The sequence below is a fragment of the Nuphar pumila genome, chromosome 7 (assembly GCF_984573655.1).
Source record: "Nuphar pumila chromosome 7, dmNupPumi1.hap1.1, whole genome shotgun sequence".
Classification (NCBI taxonomy): domain Eukaryota; kingdom Viridiplantae; phylum Streptophyta; class Magnoliopsida; order Nymphaeales; family Nymphaeaceae; genus Nuphar; species Nuphar pumila.
In genome coordinates this window covers 118,113,897-118,138,692 of record NC_143255.1, presented here as the reverse complement: position 1 = coordinate 118,138,692, position 24,796 = coordinate 118,113,897, and the positions used below count along the sequence as shown (strand labels likewise).

The following is a 24,796-nucleotide window of genomic DNA, read 5'->3' as shown; positions in this document are numbered from 1 at the left end:
AAACACCCAATAAATAATCAAGGCAAAGGGGTTACAGATTGCAGGTAGATGTTGCTTATGTTTAGAGGCAGAGGAATCCACTGTTCACTTCTTCCAGTATTGTAAGTTCTTCCAGGAGCTTTTTGTGTTATCTTCGCTTCATCTGAGGGTGGATTTAATGAAAATATATCTTTCCTTAAAAAAATAAAGCCCAGTAATAGGTTCAGAGGGGTAATGCATGCATGGACAAGACCAAAACAACATTATAGCAATAAAGATGTCAAACTATATGAGTAATCAACAACCAGTACAAGTTAAACTACAAATACATATAATGGATTCAAGTAGCAAAGGAGAAGGAAACTAAAACAGTTCAAGGTTTAAAAATATTGAGCACTTCCAAAAAGTTTTAGATATCAAAAAATATAACCAAGTAATGGCCGTCTAGACACTCAAATAACCAAATGTTCACATCGAAAAGATAAATATATAGAAACTCTGAGGGAAAGAACAAACACCTGCCAAGGGCCTTCCCAAAGTCTGCACATAGGGAGCGTATATATGTTCCTTTTGAGCATGTCACTCTAAAAATCAAATTTTGTCTGCACAACATGTTAACAACCAGAATTATTTAGGCAGTATATTCCCAGAAAACAAATCAGGTAGAATTTTTAACCTACTCATTAATACACATGGTCACAAAATAATTGTCCATATGTGAAATCATTTCCAACTGAATAAAAAGCAGAACATTTCTAAAAGATAATTTGCAGAAACATTGAGGCTGTAATAAGTTCATTTGTTGAATTTGGAAGCACCACACAAAGAAGTTTGTAAATCAACTGCACTCAATCCAATCATGGATAGGATAAGTGGCTTAAAGGTAAGTCATAACCAACTTTTGCTATTGTTCTCACTTAAATCAACTAAAAATAATTTGTTTAAGTTGGATCCATGAACTCATTACCTGAGTTGAAAATATTGATGTGTTCTACAAACTCAGAAGAAATAATAAACCCTTTGAAAATTTTGAAACAGAGAAACATCTAAGTGCATTTTGTAGATTCTCTAGGAGGAAACAAGATTATTTAATAAAAAAAACATCAGCCTACACTTAAAATTTCTTAATTGGTTTACAAAGATTCACAATTTAGTTCAATGATAAAATGGATTAATAAAACAATAATAGAATAAGCTTAGAGCATCACCAAGTGTAATAGCCTCCATTAAATGAGTTGATTGATCCCATTAAGCACCAACAAGTTCATAAGGTCATAAATCAGTGTATCATATGTGATAGCTCTAAGAGATATTTCATATATTAGAAGCTACAAGAAATGAGGCAAAATCTCGTTTAGAACAAGTACAAATAATGGTGAAGCATGTAACAATGTGAAACCCAATATATGATATTGATGAGCACACCTATCATCCAAACTGCGTTCAACATCAAACTGGAAAATTGAAACACGTCTAGGTGAAAGTTCAATGGTTTCTCCCCTTCTCGCTTTCTCATACAATTTTTCACCTCCAACCTGCCAGACATATGAATAGCGAAAAAAGAGGATTTAAATTAAACAATATTAAAAAATATACCCATTTATTATTTACGTATATATTTTTACATGCATATGAGAGAGAGAGGAAAGTGATTGCATGCCATTAATAAAGAAACTTATGCCTTATAAAGGACAAAGAGAGTTAACATACTTTTATGGCAGAAAACATTGGAGGAACCTGCCATATCTCTCCACAAAAAGATGCTGCAGCTTTCTTAATATCCTCATCCTTAATATGCTCCCACGGCTCCCTTTGAATAATCTAAACAACACTTACTAGTAAGCAATGATGGTTTATCAATCAAAAAGTATATTGAAGAAATAAAGATATTCAACATTCACTAAAACCTACAGGAAATAAAAAGCAACTATTATACAAGCTTAAGAGCATATTGCATACTAAATTTATGTCATTCTTAAAACATATATTACCTATAAACTAAACGATCAAGACAATAACTTATACAACTTATACTAGCAAGACTATTTTGGTCATTTTCTTCTAAGATGAGTCTTCTATATATCAGGGTGATTGCCCTAATCTTGTAGATAAAATATTAATCTTTTTTGCAATAGGACTTCGCTCATTTCAAAACATGTATCTGATAAAAGTTTGTAAGTTTCAGACCTTCATGGATTCAAACTGGATGAGAAAACATCAAATTAGAGCTCCATACAGTTGCAGCTTTATTCTTAGTGCAAGCTGCACAGTCAGCACCTATGTCACATGGGTACAGATACAGGTGGATGGGGATGCAGGGTACAACATGGGGAAGAGAGAGAGAGACATGTTAGTACAAACCAGCATTTTCTGCAATTTTAGCTTTTTTAATCTGACTATGTGGATGTGTTCTACATGCTTAATTTTGTAGGAAGCGGCTCAGATTATCCGGTTACAACACATGAGCAGGTTTTTTCATATACAATGATCATTTGAATGTGTATGAGGTCCATGGAGCTAGGTCATGTTCACACATTAAAAGTCATTCTCAGTTGGTCACTTTCATTATAGGCATTCTTTCCAACCAGTACTGCTATTATCTGTAAACATTTATTTGATCAGTCACATTTCTTTATATATATATATATATGAAAAATATTTGCTACTAATAAAGGTAAGAAACTAATGAGCTAGAAATCATAGGTGCAAGTTGTATCGACTCAATCTAACCACATAGATGTGTTAAGCAGAGTTTGTTTGCAAAGGATCAAGCCTTCGATCGTGCTTTCTGATGTAAAAATGTGATCCTTTGAGTTATGAAATTTGACACATTGTGGGCTGTTAATTTTTGGACACCTTTAAAAACCTAATTACTTGTCATAATCCCACGATTCAAAACAAGTTTCCTACTAAACAAACCATGTAGATCACATCCATAACATTTGATCTACAAAAAATTGGAAATTTTTGAAGAAAAGAGTGATTTCTACTCATTAGTTCCTTACCTTCATTAGTATATATATATATATATATATATATATATATATATATATATATATATATATATATATATATATATCTTGTTCCATACACCACCCACTTTTTTGTTCCATGCCATCTTACATTAAAGACATCATGCAAATAGATAATAATAGTAGAATGTAAGTTGGTACTTAAAGTGAAAAAAGGAAAGTGCAATCTTATCATGCATATATTTTACATTTTACTCATCTTATTTTATGCATGATCTATATAAAAATCGCATTAAAACCTCATTTTTATCGTTAGTTTCGAGAAACCGCATTGAAATTGAAAATATCATAAAATCATCAATTTCAAAGCTTGCCCTGCTTTTTCAGTGTTTTATTTAATTTAGGAGTTTTTAATTTGTAGTTTAATTAGATTAGGAGAGTAGTTACTAATTTTAATTAGTTTAGGAAAAACCTCTTTTGAAAAATACATTTTTGAGGAAGACTTGTTTTGAAATTTCAGAAAAAATTTCGAACTTTCATAAAAAATCGTGTTTTGACCTAATTTTTATTATAAATAGATTTTTTTCAGCAGCAACCCATGTTTTTCCTCCTCCGTAGCCTGCGCCCCCCTCTCTCTCTCATCTCTGCCTCTCCTTCTTCCTTTCTCCCCCTTGTTCGATCGACCGGTTGCCTACCGCTTTTTTCTTGCTTCTTATGCTTTTCATTCATTCTTCTAAACCCCATCGTCGCCGGTTCCTCGCATCCCCTCTGTCGGAGAGAGAGAGCGGAGTTCGTTTGATTGCAGCGGGAAAGACCACCTTCTTCTTCTCAACCCATCCGTCAGAGGTAAATCACACGGTTTGCTTCTTCTTCCCCTTTTTCACCATAGTTTTAGTTTCTGCATCTCATAAATCATATCATTGCATATTATTTCATCTGATCATTGCATCACCATCATCTCTAGTTTAAAGTAGTTAGATTTAGCATCTGAAAAATAAAAAGAAAAAAAATATATATTTTGCTTAATCTAGATTAGTTGTTTTCTTGATTTATGCATAGAATAACACTAACTTAGACAAATCCATAGTTTTAACATAGTGTTTTCTTGTAGTTTCTTGATTTTTAATTAGTTTTAAGTAGATCTAGGTTAGAGTTGATCTGCATCATAGTTTCAATAGTCGTGGTTTCATAGATTACCTAACTAAAATTTTCTTTATTAGCTGATTTAGCGTTTCAGCATAGTTTTCTGAAATAATTAATTTTATTCTTTGCATCAAATAGATCGTATTTCTTTGTTTTGCTTACTGTTCAAATCTGTCATTTAGCCTTTATTAAATATTAGATTAGTTTTTAGTTAGTTAGATTAATTATTAGATTAGAAAAAAATCGATAAGATATAGTGCAGCATTTTCTTTATTGCAAGCAGCCATACAGTGTAGAGTTAAGTCTTGTCCATTCCTGTTAGGTAGTTTATTGTTTTCTTTATTTCAGATTTCTAATTTAATTCATTAGATTAAAGTTAGATTTAAAAGCTTAGCCGTTATCATTTTGTTTTTAGAGAATCGGCTACCAGCCGATCTACGAGGTGGATGCGATTTCTTTTTTTTTCTGTTGGTGTTTTAATTCTTTTTTTTTACAGCACGTCAGCAGTCTGCATTAGTTACTTAGGCTTTCATTGATTTCTGTAATTTGTTTTAATTTTTAAGTCAAATTTGATTTTTCTTGCCTTGCATGATTAGTTAATTCCATAGTTGTTGATTTTTGTTTGTTGGAATTCATAGTTCACTACTTACATTAGATAACTCATTTAGTTCATTAGTTTTGGTAGGTAAGTAGCAATGTAATTGTTAGTCTTAGCTTAGGTTGATTCAGATTTATTTTTTTTATTTCGTCTTATAGTTTATACAGCCCGTTCATATGCACGGTTGCTATCAGCTGAAATTAGTTTAGTCGTGTGATAATTAGAGTTCATTAGCTTATTAAAGTTAGTTGGTGATTTTTAAGTCCACGTTTCTTTGGATTAGCCTTAGTGCTTTCTTTACTTTATTGCATATTCAATTAAAGGTCATTAGGTGTTAATTTAACTAGTCTAAATCCATGGTTTAGTGTGTTTCGAGAGTTAGTCAATAGTTAGTTGTCATGAATTAGTTTCTTGATTGCTTGTTCATAGTTAGTTTTGTTATTTCGTCTTTTAGCACTTTAGTTTGTTATAAGTTAGTTCATAGTTATTACATGTAGTTAGTTTAATTCATGTTTTTGTGATTTTTAGCTGAAACTAACATTAAATTTCTGTGAGTTTCTGTGTTTTTATTTTGTGTTTTGTCTTTTGATTCTTGCAGGGAAACGTTTAGACGTGCGGTGAGCCCTCTAAAGTACCCCCGAAGAGCCCTCTGAGGTTCCTAAAAGGTCCCCTCAAAAGGCCCTCAAAGAGCCCCTTAGGGAGCCCTCAGGAAATAAGAAAAGCAAAAGTTCAAGAAAACAAGAAAAATGGACTAAAAGCTCAGAGCACTGAAGACCTTTTCTTTTCTTTTTAGCTTAAACTTTTATTTTATTTCAATTCAATTCAATTTGGGTTTGTAATAAGACACTTTATTTTTATTTATTTAAGTCCTTCGCGGGGGCCATACTCTTAGTTATTTAGTTAATTAATTTTTATTTTCAAGGCAATAAAGAGTAGCTTAGTTATTTGTAGAATACAAAGTATTTTTCTCATTTCCTAAGTTCGACCTAGACTTCACCACTAGTGTGAACCGGTTTTTATTATTTGATGCACGGTTTGCACAAACGTTTTTATTGAAAATATTATTTTAAAATGCTTTATTGAAAAAGTTGCATCACAACCTATTGTTAAAATGTAAAACTGTACATATATATATATATATATATATATTATTATATATAAATACATTTTTCATTTCTTTCTTTTCTGTAATTTTTTTTCTTTATTTTTAATTTTTGTCTTTATGTCATCTAGTTCAGTTTGAACTAGAATGACTCTTGCTAGTCAAGTCCTGTCCAAACTTGACTAGCAATAGAGTTGTTGGACTAACACATTCCAACAACTCTAAATAGAGCTGTTAGATTGTGTCCAACTGCTCTATTGAGTCCTCTTTCAGCTGTGTATAGGGTGCAGCCCCTCTTGTATTTCATTCCAATGCTTCTTAAGCAATTGGTTTTTCATATCAATAAAGAATACATTTTTATTTTTATTTTGTTTCCAGTTATACCCTTTTTAAGGGTTATGCTTTAGTGTCATTCTTGACACTTGCCCTTGTGAATCTAAGCTCGTGTTTTGAAGATCCCCATTTCATGGTATCAGAGCCGCGGAAGTACTAAATCTTAAGGAAAAGTTGTCTCAGTTTCCGTGCCCATTTACAAAAGTGTTCGCCACTTGAAGAGAAGTGTTTTATCACTTCATTAGGGAAGATTTCACATCTTGTTGTATTGTTTTTTTTTTATTTCTTTTTCATTTTCCTTCTTGTTTCTCTTCTATCCTTATTCTTTCTCTCCTTGTAATCGATAGATGACAATGATAAAGTCACCATCATGCCTATGAAACTAAGTGATACGAACTATCTAACATGGGTTTCAATCATGAAGCACCATATATGGGGAAAAGGCTATGGGGGATTGTGGATGGTTCTGATTCGGAACCTAAGCTATCTCTTACTAAAAAGGAGGGAGATAAAAAGGTCCCTCTATCGGAAGAAGAGAAAATCAAAGCTATTGCCTCATACGAGAAGAAATGAAAAGAATGGAGAATATCTCATGTGAAGATAATGTCATGGCTTATCAATAGCGTTGACATTAAAAAATGCTCAAGTCTTGCCAAATTTGATCATGCCGATAAGGCATGAGAATACCTTAAGAATATGTATTCCCTTAAAGATATTGCACACGTGTGCAACCTCCAAGAAAAAGTTCGAATGATGACACAAGGAGACAAAACTATTCGTGAATATTACAATGGGTTGTCCGAACTTTGGGAAGAACTTTCCCTTTTAGAACCAAAGTGACATTGTGTCGAAGACATCGAGCTTCGTCAGAAAACAACGCGATGCTGAACATTTTTACCAGTTTATCACTGGATTAAGGCCGGAATTTGAAACCACTAAATCGGCCCTACTTCACCGGGAAAAAAATCCTTCTATTGTTGAAACTATTGAAGAGTTAACAATGGAAGAAAATCATCTCTAGAAAGGTTCTTTAAAAATTGAAGATGATTCCGTTTTAACCGTGTCTAGACCAAGAAATCATGTTCGATCATATAGGTCTCCTCACTTTAACCAACAAAATGGTGACTATGATAAGAAGAAAGTTATTTGTCATCATTGTCATGAACCGGGACACTACAAGCCACAATGTCCCAAACTTAAGGAGCTGAGAGAAAAAAGAGTTGCAATTGCTGGATCGGATCCTAAAGTTCAGGATGCACCAGTTTCCCTGGCCCAACTAATGGAGATTCTTCAGCCTCTCATCAAAGGTGTCTCTTCCTCATCTGAAGCTTCAACCGGCGCAGCAGCCTCATCTTTTTCTGATCTAGGTAAAAAATTTTTGCTCCTTGACTTTGGTGCATCTTTTCATATGACCCCAAATAATCAAAATCTATCCAAATGTGTTAAAAATAAAACAAGTGTGTCAAAGGTTTTTACTGTTGATGGGACTTCTCTTGAAATAGAAGGAATAGGAAATTTTAAAAAAATTTATAAAACAAAGAAATTTTCTATTTCAAAAATTAGACATGTTCCCAAATTAAATTTAAATCTTTTATCTGTATCTCAAATTTCTGATTATGGGTGTAATATTTCTTTTTCTTCTCATGGTTGTTGGGTACAGGATCGTCAGTCAGGCAAACTGATTGAGGAAGGTCATAGAGAAGGATGACTCTATTACATGGATTTTTTGGAAATGCCGAAGAAAGCTTTTTGTTATAATATTCAAAAAATAGAGTTGGAACTCTGGCATAAGAGACTTGGTCACCCACATATAGCCAAAATCCAACATTTTCCAAATCTAGAGAAATTTTGTAACTCTGAATCATTTGATTGTAAAGATTGTATTCTCGGCAAAATGAAAAGATTATCATTTCAGAACAGAACCTTTTTATCTTCAAGACCACTTGAATTAATACACTCGGATGTTTGGAGTCTTACACCAGTAATTTCTAAAAGAGGATTTGTTTACTATGTTATTTTTGTCGATGATTTCTCCCGACATACGTGGATGTACTTTCTCAAACATAAGTCTGAAGTATTTTCATACTTTCAAACTTTTCATAATATGGTTAAAAACAAGTTTCAAAATGATATTATTATTTTTCGCACAGATTCAAGAGGATAGTTTTTATCCACAGTTTTTCAAAATTATCTTAAATTGCATGGCATCACACATCAAAGATCGTATCTTTATACACCTCAACAAAATGGACTAGCAGAACGAAAACATCGCCATATTATAAAAACCACTAGGACTTTATTAATAGCAAATCAAGTCCCGAAAGACTTTTGGGCAGAAGTTGCCTTAACTGTCACCTATCTCATTAATAGGATGTCATCTTCTTTGTTACAAAATATCACTCTCATTGAAAAACTTATGAACATTTCTCCAGACTACTCTAGACTAAGAATATTTGGGTAAAAATGTTTCATATTTACTGACAAAAATGATAAACTTTCCCCTCGTGGGATTCCCTGTGCCTTTTTAGGATATACTGAAAACCAGAAAGGTTATAGATGTTTTGACTTCAAAAATAATAAACTATATGTGTCTAGAAATGTTTCCTTTCTTGAAAATGAGAGCTTCTTTGATTTTAGAAAATTAAAAGACGTCACTGAGTACTTTTTGCTAGATCTAACATCAACATCTAATGAATATGACCTTGACTGTAACTTTGATGATGATCAAAGAATTATTGATCTTAATGTTGAAAATGAAGTTCATAGAGATACTAGTATTCAATATTCTAGGCGACATGAGTCTAATCCTCCATGTGCACTTGAAAAATATTCTAACATTCCAACTAGACAATCATCCCGAGTCTCGAGGCCTCCAGAAAAGTTTGTATCATACGAGTCTTTTTCACCCACATATAGGGCAGTTATTGCATTAATTCACTCATATGAAGAACCATCCACAATGGATAGAAGCCATGAAAGCTGAATTAGACGCACTTGAAAAGGCTTCTACATGGAATATTCAAGATCTTCCTCCAGAAAAGAAAACTATAGGATGTCGATGGGTTTATAAAATTAAAACCAAGAGTGATGGTACTCTTGAAAGATATAAAGCCCGTTTAGTAGCCAAAGGTTATGCCCAAGAATATGAGATTGATTATAAAGAAACCTTTGCTCCGGTGGCTCGTATGACAACTGTCCGAACCTTAATTGCCTTAATTTCTATTAAAAAATGGTATATTTTTCAAATGGATGTCAAAAATGCTTTTTTAAATGAAAAGTTAGTTGAAGAAGTATACATGGAACCCCCTCCTGGTCTAAGTATTCCTAAGGGTAAAGTTCTTCGCTTAGAAAAAGCTCTTTATGGACTTAAACAAGCACCAAAAGTTTGGTATGATAGGTTTAATCGTGTTATGATTGATATTGGTTTTCAATTCTGTTTAACTGACATTGCTTTATTTATTAAAAATTCTGATGCAAGGATCATTGTGCTTCTTCTCTATGTGGATGATATGATCATCACCGGAAGCGATAAACATGGAGTTGAAACAATCAAAACACTTCTTAAATCTCATTTTAAAATGACTGATTTGGGCTTGTTGAGATATTTTTTAGGCATTAAAGTTGCTTATTCTCCTAAAGGATATTTATTATCTCAGACTAAATTTGCTTTTGATATTGTTTTCAGGTCTGGTATTACTGATGATAAGAAAGTTGACACTCCAGAAGTTGTTAATGTTAAAATGAAGATTGATGATAGAGAACTTTTTGTAGACCTTACTCCTTACAGACAGCTTGTCAGGGCACTTTCCTATTTATCCATTACCAGACCAGATATAACACATGTTGTTCACACAGCAAGTCAATTTCAACATACTCCTACTTTTGTTCTTATGGGAGCAATCATGCGTATTATCATATACATCAAGTCATCTCTTTCACGAGGACTTTTCTTATCTTCCTCCTCTTCTCTTGATTTAATTGCATATACTGATGCTGATTGGGGAGGTGATCCCAATAACAGACACTCAACCACTGGCTTTTGTGTCTTTTTAGGGAAATTATTGATCTCGTGGAGGTGTAAAAAGCAACAGAAGGTATCTCTCTCATCCACCGAAGTTGAATACAGAGTCATGGCAACCATGACCATGGAAGTAGTTTGGCTATGACGACTGCTTGCTGACATGGGAGTTGAAGTAACAAAGACTCCACAAATGTGTTGTGACAACAAAAGTGCGATCTACATTGCCAGTAACAGAACATTCCACAAACGCACCAAACACATCGAAATGAATTGTCACTACGTTAGAGAGGAATATCTACACGGGATAATTGATCTGCCATATGTCACTTCATAATATCAGTTAGCAGACTTCTATACAAAGCCTCTCGTTGCTCCCCGATTTCACTTTCTCTTAGACAACCTTTCGCTCATTGTACCGTAAGTTTGAGGGGGAGTGTTAAAATATAAAACTGTATATATATATATATATATATATATATATATATAATATTATATTATTATATATATATAAATACATTTTTCATTTCTTTCTTTTGTATAATTTTTTTTCCTTTATTTTTATTTTTTGTCTTTATGTCATCTAGTTCAGTTTGAACTAGAATGACTGTTGCTAGTCAAGTCCTGTTCAGACTTGACTAGCAATAGAGTTGTTGGACTGACGCAGTCCAAAGCTGTTGGACTGTATCCAACAGCTCTATTGAGTCCTCTTTCAGCTGTGTATATAAAGGGGTGCAGCCCCTCTTGTATTTCATTCCAATGCTTCTTAAGCAATTGGTTTTTCATATCAATAAAGAATACATTTTTATTTTGTTTTCAGTTATACCCTTTTTAAGGGTTATGCTTTAGTGTCATTCTTGACACTTGCCCTTGTGAATCTAAGCTCGTGTTTCGAAGATCCCCATTTCATTTCACCTATAACAGCCCATATCCCTTGAAACTTGTAATACTTAGGCAACAAATGATTTCTGAACATGAACAAGATCACCATCTAAACAAAAGAGATACTACAAAAGGAATTTCAATTTTTCTCTTCAGTAACTAAGTGCACTTTAATTGAAGTATTAGAAACTTTTAGCATCCATGGAGTTATGAACATAGTTTTTTATTCAAAAACCTGAGTGGCACTGATCATTAGTTGAAACTAACACACACACCGGTGAATCAGCATCCCACGTTGAAGTTGCCTCTCCTAATCGAAAAACTCCACTATAACCTTTAAACATATCCTGATACCTGCAAAGAATAGGAATAGGAGATATTGATACAAGAATTAAAAAAGGTTAACAAATACTTCAAGGGACAGCAACAGTGTCAAACTAATAATTGTGACATAATTCTGCAGAAGTTGTTTAAGCATCAAAAACTTAGGAAACATTCCATATGGTTACACTCAGTCCAAGCAAGATCATGTTGGGGGGGCATCGGGATAGGCCCATAAGAACCTGAACCTGAGAAAAAGACTGACTCACCAGGTTCCTGTTGGGCTTCCCCTCAGCATTGGCCACGTACTGGACCCAGGTCCTATCAAGCATGAGCCCAAGACCTAGGCTCCATGTATATGGGTAACAGGTTGGGCTCAGGTCATGGGCCATGGCCATTGCAAGGATATTTTACCTTGGCCTGAACATTGCCTGGTTTACTGTTCAGGCTAGGCTAGAAGCAAACCAATCGTGCATGTTTCCAGGAATTAGCAAGCCATGACTCCGTGTTTAGAGCATATTGAAATCTGTTTTAATCAAATAATCCTACCCCAGCATACTAGGGTCTTTGGACCTTGGAAATTGTGACCCATGCAACCACCAAATGTGGTGTGGACAATCCCTCCTAGAACCATCATGAAAATATGTGGACTTCATATGAACCTTTGGCATTTCATCCACTGCCAGACACCACATATATGGAGAAGATGAAGTGCCAGGGTTTGTACCCAATGACTCATATTGCATTGGTGACAGGTTATTTTTTAAGGGCATGTTTAGGGGTAACTCTTGGGTTTATGCAGCTATTTTGATGAGTTATGTTTTTCTTATATTTTCAAAACCTGAAAATTTATAATCTAATGAATTCAGATAGCATACCTTTCCACTTGCTTTGTTGCTTTACCAACACAAACAATCAACAAACCAGTGGCCATCGGGTCAAGGGTACCAGCATGACCAACCTGTAACAATAGCTGTAAGCAACAAAATCTTATGATCATAAAATTAGAGAAGTGTAGACCCTGCAATTCTGCAGGTATAATATGCTGAGAGGAAACCTTTTGCACTTTGACCAAGCGACGCAGCTTTCCGCAAACGGTAAATGAAGTCCAACCTTCCAAAAGAAAATGTAAAAATATAAGATGTAACTACATCATTAGTTTGCTGCATTTTCCAGCATAACAAAATGCAAGATTTCAGGGATTTTCATCTTTTTTTATTTGATTAAAGTTGTAACGAATGCATCAATTATATTAAATACTATGGAGCATTCCCATTAAACAGCTTGCTGATAAAAAAAGTTATAACAAAAATAAACAAATGCAGGTTATACACAATATACAGCTGCAATCATAGGAATATACACAACAAAACAAATCCAATTAAGGATGATCCATGAATAGTATTTGAATAACCCAAAATCTAAGATTCAATCAAAAGTAATTTAATTAGAAAGAAAAAGATTTGAGACTACATTTATGAACTGCTATGTTACATGGACATTTCACCTAGGTTGAAGTGTCAGTGTAAGAAGAAAAAGCGATACTCCTGGACATGACACTGACACACCGCTTTTTAAATTAGAAGTATTCAAAATTTTGGACAAGCGTTTCGGGTGTCCAACACCTTAAATTGTGTTTGGACACACCATGTCCAAGGAGTGTCCAGTTTCTTGCATAAAGGACAGGGGTGTCCAGCTTTATGGATACTTACTTGTTAAACAAGGAAGTGTCAAATAATCTACGGTGTGGAAGATACTCACCTGGGAAGTATCGATCACACATTGACACTCATTAGTCTTGATGATTTGTTTTTGACTTTTTGTACTTACAATCTTACATGTTCATAAAACTGTAAATTATCAAGGATCAAAATACAAATGGAAAGGGAATGTGCATTTTATATTTTATGGTTTTGTTTGCACAATTCTTTAAAAGTATGTTTTATCTCATAGATATATATATATATATTATCAGGTCCAAGAATCTAATTTTTTAAGACCCGCCATGTCCGACACCAACACCTGTGTCAGTGTCCAAGAAACATAGAAGAACTGGCTTAAATTCCTGCATGTACCCTTCTACAGAAGGAAAGTGATTCTTTTGGATATGATCCTCTTCTTCCAATCATTTGTTCAGTGATCCTACCCACAGTTACATGCAAATAGGAATGCAGTTGTTCTCCTAGAGAAGATCTTTTTCCAAATGTCTAGTTTCTGCAAAGATGTTCCTTCAAGTGGATAATTGTCATTCCATTGTATATACTTTTTATAAGATTACTGGTTACTTGGGGATGAAACTGGCTAAATTTCAGAGATCTAGTTGAATGTGTTCTTGATGGTGGCAATAGCGGTATTGATAGAGACAGTAGAAACGCCGAATAGACAATAGATGTGGTGGTCTAGGTGCACACGTGGGTGCTTGCTTGCTTGTTTTGTTGAAGGCGGCTGGAAATGATGATGGATGAGGTGTTGTAGAGAGAGAGTGCCCTTGCTTGCTTGCTTCTCGCTTGCAGGTGTAGTTCTAGCTGTATTGACTACATTATTTGGTTTACTGGTTATTCTTTACCTTGGGACCAAATTGGTTAAAGGGTAGTCAAAATTGTAATTGGCATGCCCGAGACTATCCCTATAATGGGGTCACCTTTGGTAGAGTTATTACACAAAAGTGCTTGCTTGCTTAAACAAACATGTAGGCACACACACACACACAAGTAGTGAAAATTAACATCTGTAACCGTCACGGTATTCGCCTATTCGGAATTTGACAGAGGTGCAAGTTTGTGGCAAACTTATTAATAACCAGTAAGCAATTGTATTCCTGCATCATATATCTGTGTGTATGCATGGGATGATCAATCAAATCCTCATATTACCTTCTCCTGATATACACTTTGTCCAACATTTTGTAAATATGAATGATCTTGGTATATATGGGATGTCAGTTCCTACTTATGCACCTACACATCAAAGTAGATCTATAATTTTTTCTGTTACTTATATGCCTATTCTATAATACAGATTAGGACTACAATTAAACGCTTCATGCATAACTAAATGAAGGACATACAAGCAGACAATTTCAGTTTTTCTTTAGGCAAACGCCATTATCACTGACCACCTTGTTAACACATATCAAAACAGATGGTGTGGTTGAATGAAAGAAGCGCAATTCAGAAACACACCACGTGGTCCAAAGATTTTTCCGGGAGGAACACTAGTTCCATGAGCATAAAAACCAAAAGGCACGCTATTGTACATCATGAAAAAGGAATGAATTCCCAGGCAATCCAAAATGATAAAAAAACAAGATTGTAATCGAACGAGACCTTTCGGTTTATCGACCAAGACGACGGTGCCCGAAGGTCCATCCCATCTCGCCGGAAGATCGTCGTGCCGCGTCAACACATACGGCTCCCCGGGAGCTTCCCCAACCTTGGACCCCTTGCTCAAACCCTTGAAGAACTCCTCCACCTTCCTCTCCGATACCTCCACCTTCTTCCCCGGACTCTCCGCCGGCTTCGCCGGCTTCTCCCCCTTCCCATCCTCGAAGAAAATCAACCGCTTATCGTCCCCGTCATCTTCACGCTCCAACTTCCCCTTCCTCCCCCTCGATCCCTTCCCATCCCTCCGCTCCTCGCCCGGCTGCACGAAGGCGTTCTCGAGGCCCTGTCCGGGGAAGTACTTCTTCTCCAGCTGGTGCACCATCCTGTAATGCTTGTCCTTCTCCCACGGGAAGGCGAACGCATCGTAGAAGTACAATTCCTCCTCCCTGGAATGCAGGGTCGGGAATTCCACGACCTCGGGCCTCATCTCGACGAACTCGTCGTCCCGGCGCCCACGGTCGTCGCCCTCCGAATCGGAGCCGTACATCCGCTTCCTCCGCTTGAGGTAGTACTTCCGCTTGGATTTGTCCATGTCCTCGTCGTGTGGGCCGAAGGAAGGCATGGCATCGGTGTGGGGATTGTTGTGTCTGGATCGAGGAGGGGAAGGGCGGGGGTGGACAGGATGAGAGGCGATGAGCTCATACTGCAGAGGGTAGGGAGTGGAGGAGAAAGAAGAGGAGGAGAAGGCGAGCAGGTTCCTGGAGAAGGCGAAAAGGGCGGTCGGTCTCAGGGCGCGCCCGCCTGATGCAGAATGCCGCAGATGAAGGGCGCGCAGGCCCGCTCGCGCGGCCAACGTTTGAGGCATTAGCTTTACGATGGAGGAAGCTGATGCCACACCGCCGGCTTGTGATGAGCTTTGCTCAGCCACCCAGCGGCTCTGCCTGTCTGTCAGATGGATTTCGAAGTTCTTGCAACGTTTTTTATTTTTCGATAATGTTCTTCGCAACTTTTTTTTCCGTTTTTTGAAAGGCAAGCAGCCGCCCCATGTGGCAGAGGGATTCGATCCTGTGCCTTCATTTTGACACAGGACCCCGCTTACCACATGGGATACCACCTCGGTAACAAAAAAAAAATTCGTAAGTTTTTTGGCAATATATATTTCCTATGAGCTTTCTTTCGGTTCGAAGCACGTCACAAAGATACGGATGCGACACATTTGAAGTATGTTCAGTTGCATCTCATATGATTCCATGATTTGAAGTCGTACGAATTTCAAATCACATATTTCACGTGATTTGTAATCGCCTGAGATTCACTTCAAAATGTGATTATATTTTGTTTCTTATTTGCATGAGATTACAAATCACATGTTTGTTTAGTTGTGCAAATGAGATTTGTTCTCTCACCTGCTTGACATTCCAAATCACATTAGAATGCAACCAAACGTACTCTCAAGTGATTCCAAATCACATGCTGAAACACATGGTTTGAATTCATGACTTCAAATCACATGAGATGCAACCAAACATGCTACTATGAAGGAGTTAGAATTTCATACTCACAATAGCACTTTTCCTCATGAGGTTTAGTCCAAGGTTACTGGAAACTTCACTTACATGTGGGAAACTCGTTTATTGAGAAACAGTTTTCAAAACAAAAAACCATGTGTTTTCAAAACTTGTGAGAAACTTCTAAAAATATATGGGAAACATGTTTCTAATCGAGTGAGAAACTTATTTCACATCACATGGGAAATCTTCTCGTTTTATATGGGAAACTCGTTTCATTTATTTGGCAAACATGTTTCCGTACATTTCTGTCAAGTTTTCCTTAAGAAATTTCATTTTTTAATAAAAAAGTTTTATCTATGTGTTATCCAAAATTTTAATAACTTATTTAAAAAGCTAAATTTTGTATACAATTTTAATATTATGATAATGTAATATATTGGATAAAATTGCAAATTTTCAAAAATTAATATAACTATATTATTTTTTTATTTCTTGATTCCATCTAAACCTATGTTGCATTTAAATACTTTATTTATGATATTTGATACTTTATGAAAAGTAAGTCAACTATGCACTCATTTATATAAAACATATCCAATTTTATAATTGCTTTATAATTATAGTCAATGTAATCACATATTTTATTAAGAAAAATAATGATAGGAAAGGATATGAATGATTTGAACCTCACCGAGGACATGACATTGGATAGAAATGATTGGAGGAGAAGGATTCATGTGGAAGACCCAGAATGATTTTCTTTTTTGGTTCATATCGCCGACCCCAATTGTTTTGGGATGAAGGTATAGTGTTGTTGTTGTAATCACATATTTTACTAAGAAAAATGATTAATTCTTACTAATTGTCATAATATTACTATAAAAGTAAAATTTGTTTAAACATACAATATTCTTCATTCTTGCATATTTTTGCACTTTTGCTCTTCATACACACACATTTTATATATATATATATATATATATATATATATATATATATATATATATATATATATATATATATATATATATATATATATATCACATTTCTCATTTCACATGAATTTAGAAAGACTTGTTTCCCGTTCTTGTTTCTCGTTTTTGTTTGGCTTCTTGGCAGGCTTGGATTAAACTCACAAGATTACTTTTCCTCTGCCAAAAATGGAAAAATTCTTGCGCAAATATCTAAAGTAGTTCAAATTTCAGAAGTGATGGTGATGATGATGGCCATGGTGTCGACCGTGATATTGGAAGGAGAGTGGGAGTTCTGCAACGACGATGGCTTCAACTACAAGAGGTGGGTGAAAGAGTTTTGACTCAGAAAGACGTCAAGGAAGAAGGCTACGTTGTGATTGACAGAACAAAGGGATTGGGAAGTGGGAAAAGTTGTCACAGACATTACAAAAAATTAGGAAAAAGTAAACAATATCTCAACTCGTTTGGAGAGTGAGAACGTGAGAAACTAGTGAAAGAGAGAGAAAAGGGTTGCACACTATTTTCCATGGTTCAGTTGTTATGCCTATGTCCACGGAGACCATTACATGAATTAATACTCTTTGTAGAGTTCTGATTAAGATAAGAATCTATTTTTCCAAAATTCTTATAGTTTACAACTTCTTTCTCATTTTGACTTTCTTTCTTCTTGCTATTGATTTGCTCATATTGGCAGGAAACCTCATTTAGTGGAGAACCATCACGTTGAGGCTTATTGTCCTTATCTTGAGGAGATCGCCCATTCAGCTGGTGCTTATCCTCCTTATCTTGATAAAATCGCCCACAAGTGTGTTGGTTGAGAATCCAATTGGTACTGGCCTTGTTGGATTTGGTTGACTGCAGATCTTAGCGCACTTGATGATGAGACGGAACGAAGGTGGTAACAAGCTGACGCTGAGCCACCTTTTCACAGACGAAGTTGTAGTCTATATATCTCAATGTGCTTTGACCGATTGTGAAAGACTGGATTCACAGCCATGTGTAAAGCCGAGAGATTGTCATAGAAGAGTGGGGGAGCCTGAGATATATAAACTCTGAGATCACAAAGAATAAAAGTGATCCAACTGAGCTCGGTTGTGGCAGCTGCAAGAGAGTGGTACTTGGCCTCATTGCTAGAGCAAGCTACTGTGGGCTGTTTTTTTTTTTTTGCACTCCAAGAGATACAATTTTCACCGAGATATATGCAATAGCAGGAGGTAGAACACTTAGTAATGGGACACCCTGCTCAATCTGCAACAGAGAAACCATAGATGACCATAGAATTAAAAGCAAGTAATCTATGCAATTTCATTTACAAGATTATATCTAAAATCGAAAGGAATTCTTCAAAGAATCATATCTCAAAAGGGACTTCCTGAAAGGCTGCACAATCCAAGAAAGTTTGCTCATAGCCTATGAATTAGTAGATTATATTGCCTCTAGCAAGAAACAAAACATCCTATTCAAAATGGATTTATTCAAGGCCTATAATCGCGTGGACTGTGAGTTCCTAAAAGAAACTCTCAAACTCTTCGGGTTTTGCAAAGAGTGGCCCCATTTTATCATGGTATGTGTTACCACCACGACGTATGATGCTATCGTCAATGGTGAATCGGGTCATCAGTTTGGTTGTAGCAGAGGACTGACGCAGGGCGACCCCATCTCACGGTATCTATTTTTGATGATAATGGAGTGCTTGTCAAGACGTCTCTTTGTGGCAGAACTAGAAGGGGCCATCAGGCCGCGTCGGATCAAGAACTTGTCATGGAGCCACTCTTTTTTTTTTTTGCTGATGGCACACTGTTCTTTATAGAGGACATGAAATTTTCAGTAGGTAATTTCATCCAAGTGCTGAGAGAATTTGAAAATAGCTTAGGTATGAAGATCAGCCAGGAGAAATCGTTGTTAATACCATTCAACTTGACTCATTCCTGAGTTCACCAAGTCCAAAAGCTCAGTGGCTGGGGTACAGAGCAGTCTCCCAATTAAATATCTAGGCCTGCCTTTGTTTTTTGGGGCCCTCAAAGCTCAACATTGCGATCCTCATTGCAAAATTCCAGGCCAGATTGGATACTTGGGGTGGTGGTAGACATATAGCGATGGCAGGCAGGATTGTGTTGATCAATTCTGTTTTTACTGCATTCCCCTCTCATTGGATGTCAGTTTTCAAGCTCCCACAATAGGTGGTGGAGAGATTGGAACGCATTATAAGACAACTTTTGTGGAATGACTCTGGCAACCTGCTAAACTGGGACGATCTATGCAAGCCCTGCTTGGAAGGGCTCATTTCATCTGGTAGGGGCGACTTGTGAATGTCACCAAGTTGACCATACATCACAAGTTCGAAACCAACGGGTGGAGAGATTGGAACGCATTATAAGACAACTTTTGTGGAATGACTCTGGCTACCTGCTAAACTGGGACGATCTATGCAAGCCCTGCTTGGAAGGGCTCATTTCATCTGGTAGGGGCGACTTGTGAAATGACCAGACATCACAAGTTCGAAACCAACGGGTGGTGTCCCTTGCCTCAAGGTCGAAGCTGGGTGTCCTTGGTGGGCAGGGGGGACCTTAAGGGTTTTACCAACTGGAGGCCAGTCAAGGTGCGGTCAGTGACGGGGTTTTTTTCCTTGGATTATCCAAAAAGAAAAAAGAAATTTTGGCTGGTGCTGGCCGCTCTTATAGAGACTGGATTTAGCAAGATAAGCCTCCGGATTGGCACCCTGCTCAGCAGGAATTGTAAATCATGACTGCTTTATACTTTTTACTATACTGGTAGGGATCAGCCCAACCCCAGCCTGATTTACCCCCCCACCCCAAAAAAAAGAAGTGCATATTTCTGTTATGGAGCTAAAGTCCATTGTTGGACATTCTTGCCATTTCAACAAGATTTTGCACCCTTCAATTTAAATTCACTGTCCTATATAAAACAAAAAAACCGTTAAAAAGGTTCTTGTGAAGTTTTACACTGGAATAAGGATCTCAATGGAGCAGATTTTTGTCCGATATCCAACCAAGTCCAACTCTGTTTAGTTGGATTTAGTAAGCCAAAACTATATCAGATTATGATCGGATGCCAATATGGCTTTGGTTTTTGCTAATGAATCCGTGTCCAGGTTAGAGGGATATCTGAATTAGATTACATGTAAAAAAAACTGTTGGTTTGAGCTTTCCACCATCCACACTCAAATCTGAATTTGTATCCATTTAGCCAACATCCAGTTGGTCAGATTCGGTATTAGTGATATACGACCCGAACACTGGAATCATGTGAATAAATGAGAAATGATCTTATTACACCCCCACAAGGTACAAAGCATCGACTTCCCAACACCCGACTCTTCAATTTGGTGCAAGTAGGGCTATACTTTTTTCGATAGGCAAGCTGGGGTTATACATTCGTACCATTGGGTTTGGAACTTGCAACGTCCCAACACAAGGTGACGTGCACTCACAGCTCCTACCAAACAAGTGGAGCCCCCGTTGGTGCAAGTAGGGCCTTTTGCTATACATCAAAACCGCAAAAAATCTTTAAATAATGAATACATGATTAAAGAGGTTTTGCATTAAAAAAAATGAAAAAGGCATAACAGAGTGAGCTGCCAAACAATCGGCAATAGTACATGGGTTTACTTTGTTTTGAATTTGGCAAAACATTGTCAGAAAAATGTCACATAAATGATAAAATGAGGTTTTCCTTAAGGTATAGAAACTTCAGCATTCAAATTCAAAAATCAATGTGATCCAAATCTTATTTTCCACAAAACTGTATCCATATTTAAACTTTTTCTGAAACCCCAGTTTTTTTACAAATATAATTTTCTGTGATCTAAATGTTTCTACAAAAAGAATTGAGTTTTTTGCCAAGTTTCTGAAAAAGAGGGAGTTTTATTTCTTTTTTATTTGCATAGTCTTATTGAAAGAGACTGCTACAAACGGAGTTTTGCTAACTATAAGGTAGAACACAAGGGTCCCTTCACCTGCACCAACCATGAATGGCTACGGCTCCCAGCCACACCTTCACCTTTAGGCCTCTCAGCAAATAATTGAGAAAACTGTGGGAGGGACCAAGGTATGTTCAAATTCAAAAGACAGTCCCTCCTATGTTTTGATATGGAAACCTCTCTCTTGGCCAAAGTACCTCTTCCTCTCAAATCAAAGAATCTGAAGGCCTCTTGAAAACCTCTGGCCGGGAAATGCGCAGATCTGGATTCTTCTGCATCACATTAGTCACTTGGAACAGATAGAGCTTAACAGTCCCAACAACATGAATTGTCTTCTATACTTCTCCATGGACAGTAGAATGTCATGTTTTCCACGTCTGTTCATCCTGGACTGTTCAAACAATCATATCCTGCAAGCTCCCAATGTTGCTTCAGTGTTCTTGTATGTTGACACATCAGAAATCTAGGGGAGCATCTGTATGAACATCAGTGAACCCATTGATTCACATAAGATGGTGATGAAAAGGATTAAATGGCTAACTCAAGCATGCAAAGGATGTGTGCTAAATCTTCATCGGCTTCTTTCTTTGTCTCCACATGAAGACCAGATCCAACCAATGAAAAAGAATCCCTATGTAAAACACAATGTTGAAGATGAAATGAATCAAGGACACACTGATTAGAAGTAACTTCTTGAATTCAGATCCTGCCAGCCTTGCAGACACATCCGAGTTCCCACATCATATTCCCAGAGTCCAGACGAAATGTGTCGTTGAAGTTTCTTCTTCCTCCCACTAATCCAGTTATTATGGAGAGTGATGCAACCTCTCCTCATGCAGGCATCTGTCACATTCTTTTTTTTCCACAGGTTCTGGAAAGCTCCATTGGGGAAGAGGTTCCTATCTAAGAAATGGACGGTAACATTACTCACAGGCTCGTGACACTTATTATCTCCCAAGCGGTTTCTGCCACCTTCACCACAGAGTACATCATAAAAACTTGGCTGTTCGGACATGCGAGACTTGGATGCATGCTTCACCACCTTCTCCATTGCAAGAATGGTAGCAGAGTCTGAATGCACATAGTAAAAGCCAGAGTTCAAGCGCCGAGGTAAATTTATTGGAACTGCAACAGGGTCACATATAATGAGTAGAGAGCAATATTTGATGTCATGGTAATTCAAACTGTAAATGGATGACTACTTTATCCTGATCAAGTTTCCATGATGGACCAGCATGGCTGACTCAACTCAGGCAGCTTGCTACGAATTGGGTCATAATATTCATTATCCAACTGGTCAAGTCAATAGCTTGCAAACTAGCTAGATAATACAGACCATGAGAAGCATTGCCACACTGACTTGTCCACGGTCAGGTTAACATCTCAAGGTAGAAGCACTACTAGTTAATTCAACACAAAGTTAGGTCAGTGGATAGTAATGCCAGAGTAGCTGGATTTTGAATGCCCAAATTGCTAACCTCCAAGGAACCCATTCTTATGTAAGTAGCATCTTTGTTCTAACCATAGCTTTTGCAATTATAAATAATGATCAAAGGATAAACTAGCAATGGTAAGATGAAAAAAATTAAGATGAGAAATGGAATGCAGAAGACAATGACACACCAGTTTCATTGAACTCATCTGACTGAGCAACCAATGCAGCAGGTCCATAAGCACGAAGATAAGAAAGTGGGTTTTTAAACCAGTATACATCAACATCACTCATGAGTACATTGTAACCCATCTTTAGTATCTTCAATACTATTCTGGATTTCACCTTTGTCACCCTCTGAAAGCACTTGGTGCCAAAATGACAGTTATCAAAGCTAATATCCAGTTGAGATGATAGAGCCTTGAAGACAGGCAATCCCTGTAACCACAAAACAGTTAGGTTCACAAAAAAATTGCAGATCAGAGGTTCCTAAAAATTGATGTTAGAAAGACAATATAATAGTGGAGCAAACACAGAAGGACCACTACATGAAACTTAATAGGAGTTGAGGCTTCATACTTGTAGTAAGGCAAATCGATAAACTTCATCATCAAGGGCAAAAACTATAAAATTTGAAATTGAGATGTGACGTAGGCGGCAGACCCAGCTCATAAGCATGTCCTTGTAATTATTTCCAGCTACTGCCAGAACGACAGTCTTTTCCTGGTCAGCAACTCTTTTGAGGAGCATTTCTAGGGAGAATGGTAGTGAAGGCATGGATGATTTGAGTTCTGATTTCTGAATGGCAGGCATGCCCAATGCACTGCTGATTAAATTGCATTTTTCTGTGCATGATAGGTATCTCTTCCCATTGTCTCCCAGAGAAACCAACACATCCTTCCATAGGCCTGATACCCTGTTCACCTTAAGCAATGCAGGCTTTTGATGAAAGGATGTATTGCACATTGAAACATTTACAATCATAAACTGTCCACCACATTTGATGAGTTTCAGCATGTTATCAGAAATTCTGGTCATCCTGAAGTAAAATGATCCATATGAAGCAGCAAGATAGGCATTTCCCTCAATTTCCCAGTGTCTATTATATTCTTCAACTTCTGAACCTGTTGAAGATTGATTCTGTTGGAATCCAATGTTTTCAGGATAAAAACTAAGTGCAGCATCAGTTCCATCAAAGACAAATCTAAGTTCTGTTGACAGGGCCTCATGCATAAGCCATTCACTGTGATATCGTTTGCCATACAAAAAAGGAGGGAGGACACCTGCATGTAGAGGAAGCTCGCCGGTGTTCCATGCCAAGAGCAACCTACCACTGTAATTACTTTGTTGCCAATTCTGAACTAGGAATTCTTCCAACTGATGAGGTAATGAATTTTCCATGAATAAGTTTGTTATCGAAAGGAATTAAGTTATGAAAAAATAATTTAGCATATATCTTATGTGCACAAGAATCAATGTGAATTTCTATGATACCTTCTCAGTTCTTATTTGCCTCCCAGTGTCCCATACCCATTGCTGATCAAGGCCACCGAAGTGGAATGGTAAGTGGGAAATGTGATGTGGGATGGAAAAAAGGAGCCAGTTGTGATCAAGTTTGTAGGCATAATTTAAGGCAGAGATAAAGTTGGGTAAGAGTAAGGTTTCTGAATCAATCAGAACAGAAATGTCTGAACCAGAAGCTTGTGATCTTGCAACCATGGCGTGAAAAAAAGGGGTCCCAAGAAATCTGAAACACGGTAATAGGTGAAATCAGAGAACATAATAATAGAGAAACTTGTGTGAATAAAGTCTAACACAAAAAGTAAATGGTGTTGCAGCAAGGTGCTGACCAGTGCAACCACAATCTTGTAGAGAATGCAAAGACAAGCAATGTGGAGTCATAGAGTAGGTCAAATTTGAGAAGTCAGTATGCCATTAGCAACAAATTTGTCCTCTTTTATATTATTAAGGAAAAATTTTATGCATATTCACTTCTTTAGCTGCAATAACATAAACATTCAACACTTTTGACCTATGTCACATGGACTCTCCTTAGAGGCGGCCGCACCTGTGTTGACACAACGCGACGTGGGTGAGGGTGCAGCACCCCATGTAGCAAATACGAAATTTTGCTGCACCGGGTGCTCTCAAACAATTCTGGGTGTGGTCAATCCGCACCCTCCAAAATGGACTCAGTAAATTTTGATCGAGCCTATTTTGGTCCCAAAACAAAAAAGAAAAAGTGTGGAGGTGGGGGTATTATGGCAC

General features: G+C 36.9%; 2 protein-coding genes across 2 annotated transcripts in view; both read right to left on the bottom strand.

Annotated features, from left to right (window-relative positions):
- The window catches only part of LOC149833139 (Pseudouridine synthase family protein), a 28,315-nt gene extending 12,681 nt beyond the window's left edge, over window positions 1–15,634 (bottom strand). The window contains exons 1-7 of the mRNA XM_090014935.1: window positions 14,675–15,634; window positions 12,406–12,461; window positions 12,227–12,309; window positions 11,303–11,381; window positions 1,690–1,800; window positions 1,405–1,514; window positions 498–581 (exon numbers count right to left, since the gene is read on the bottom strand). Of these exons, the coding sequence (XP_089871061.1) occupies window positions 498–581; window positions 1,405–1,514; window positions 1,690–1,800; window positions 11,303–11,381; window positions 12,227–12,309; window positions 12,406–12,461; window positions 14,675–15,536 (1,385 nt within the window). The 5' untranslated portion in view covers window positions 15,537–15,634. The remainder of the gene's footprint in view (window positions 1–497; window positions 582–1,404; window positions 1,515–1,689; window positions 1,801–11,302; window positions 11,382–12,226; window positions 12,310–12,405; window positions 12,462–14,674) is intronic.
- Window positions 15,635–21,775: 6,141 nt separating this feature from the next.
- LOC149833138 (Nucleotide-diphospho-sugar transferase family protein) lies at window positions 21,776–24,262 on the bottom strand. The gene is made up of 4 exons (XM_090013374.1): window positions 24,023–24,262; window positions 23,108–23,905; window positions 22,720–22,966; window positions 21,776–22,221 (listed from the first exon to the last, which is right to left on the bottom strand). Exons 1-4 carry the CDS (start codon window positions 24,245–24,247, stop codon window positions 21,776–21,778), a joined length of 1,716 nt encoding a protein of 571 aa, XP_089869500.1. The 5' UTR covers window positions 24,248–24,262.
- Window positions 24,263–24,796: the final 534 nt, after the last annotated feature.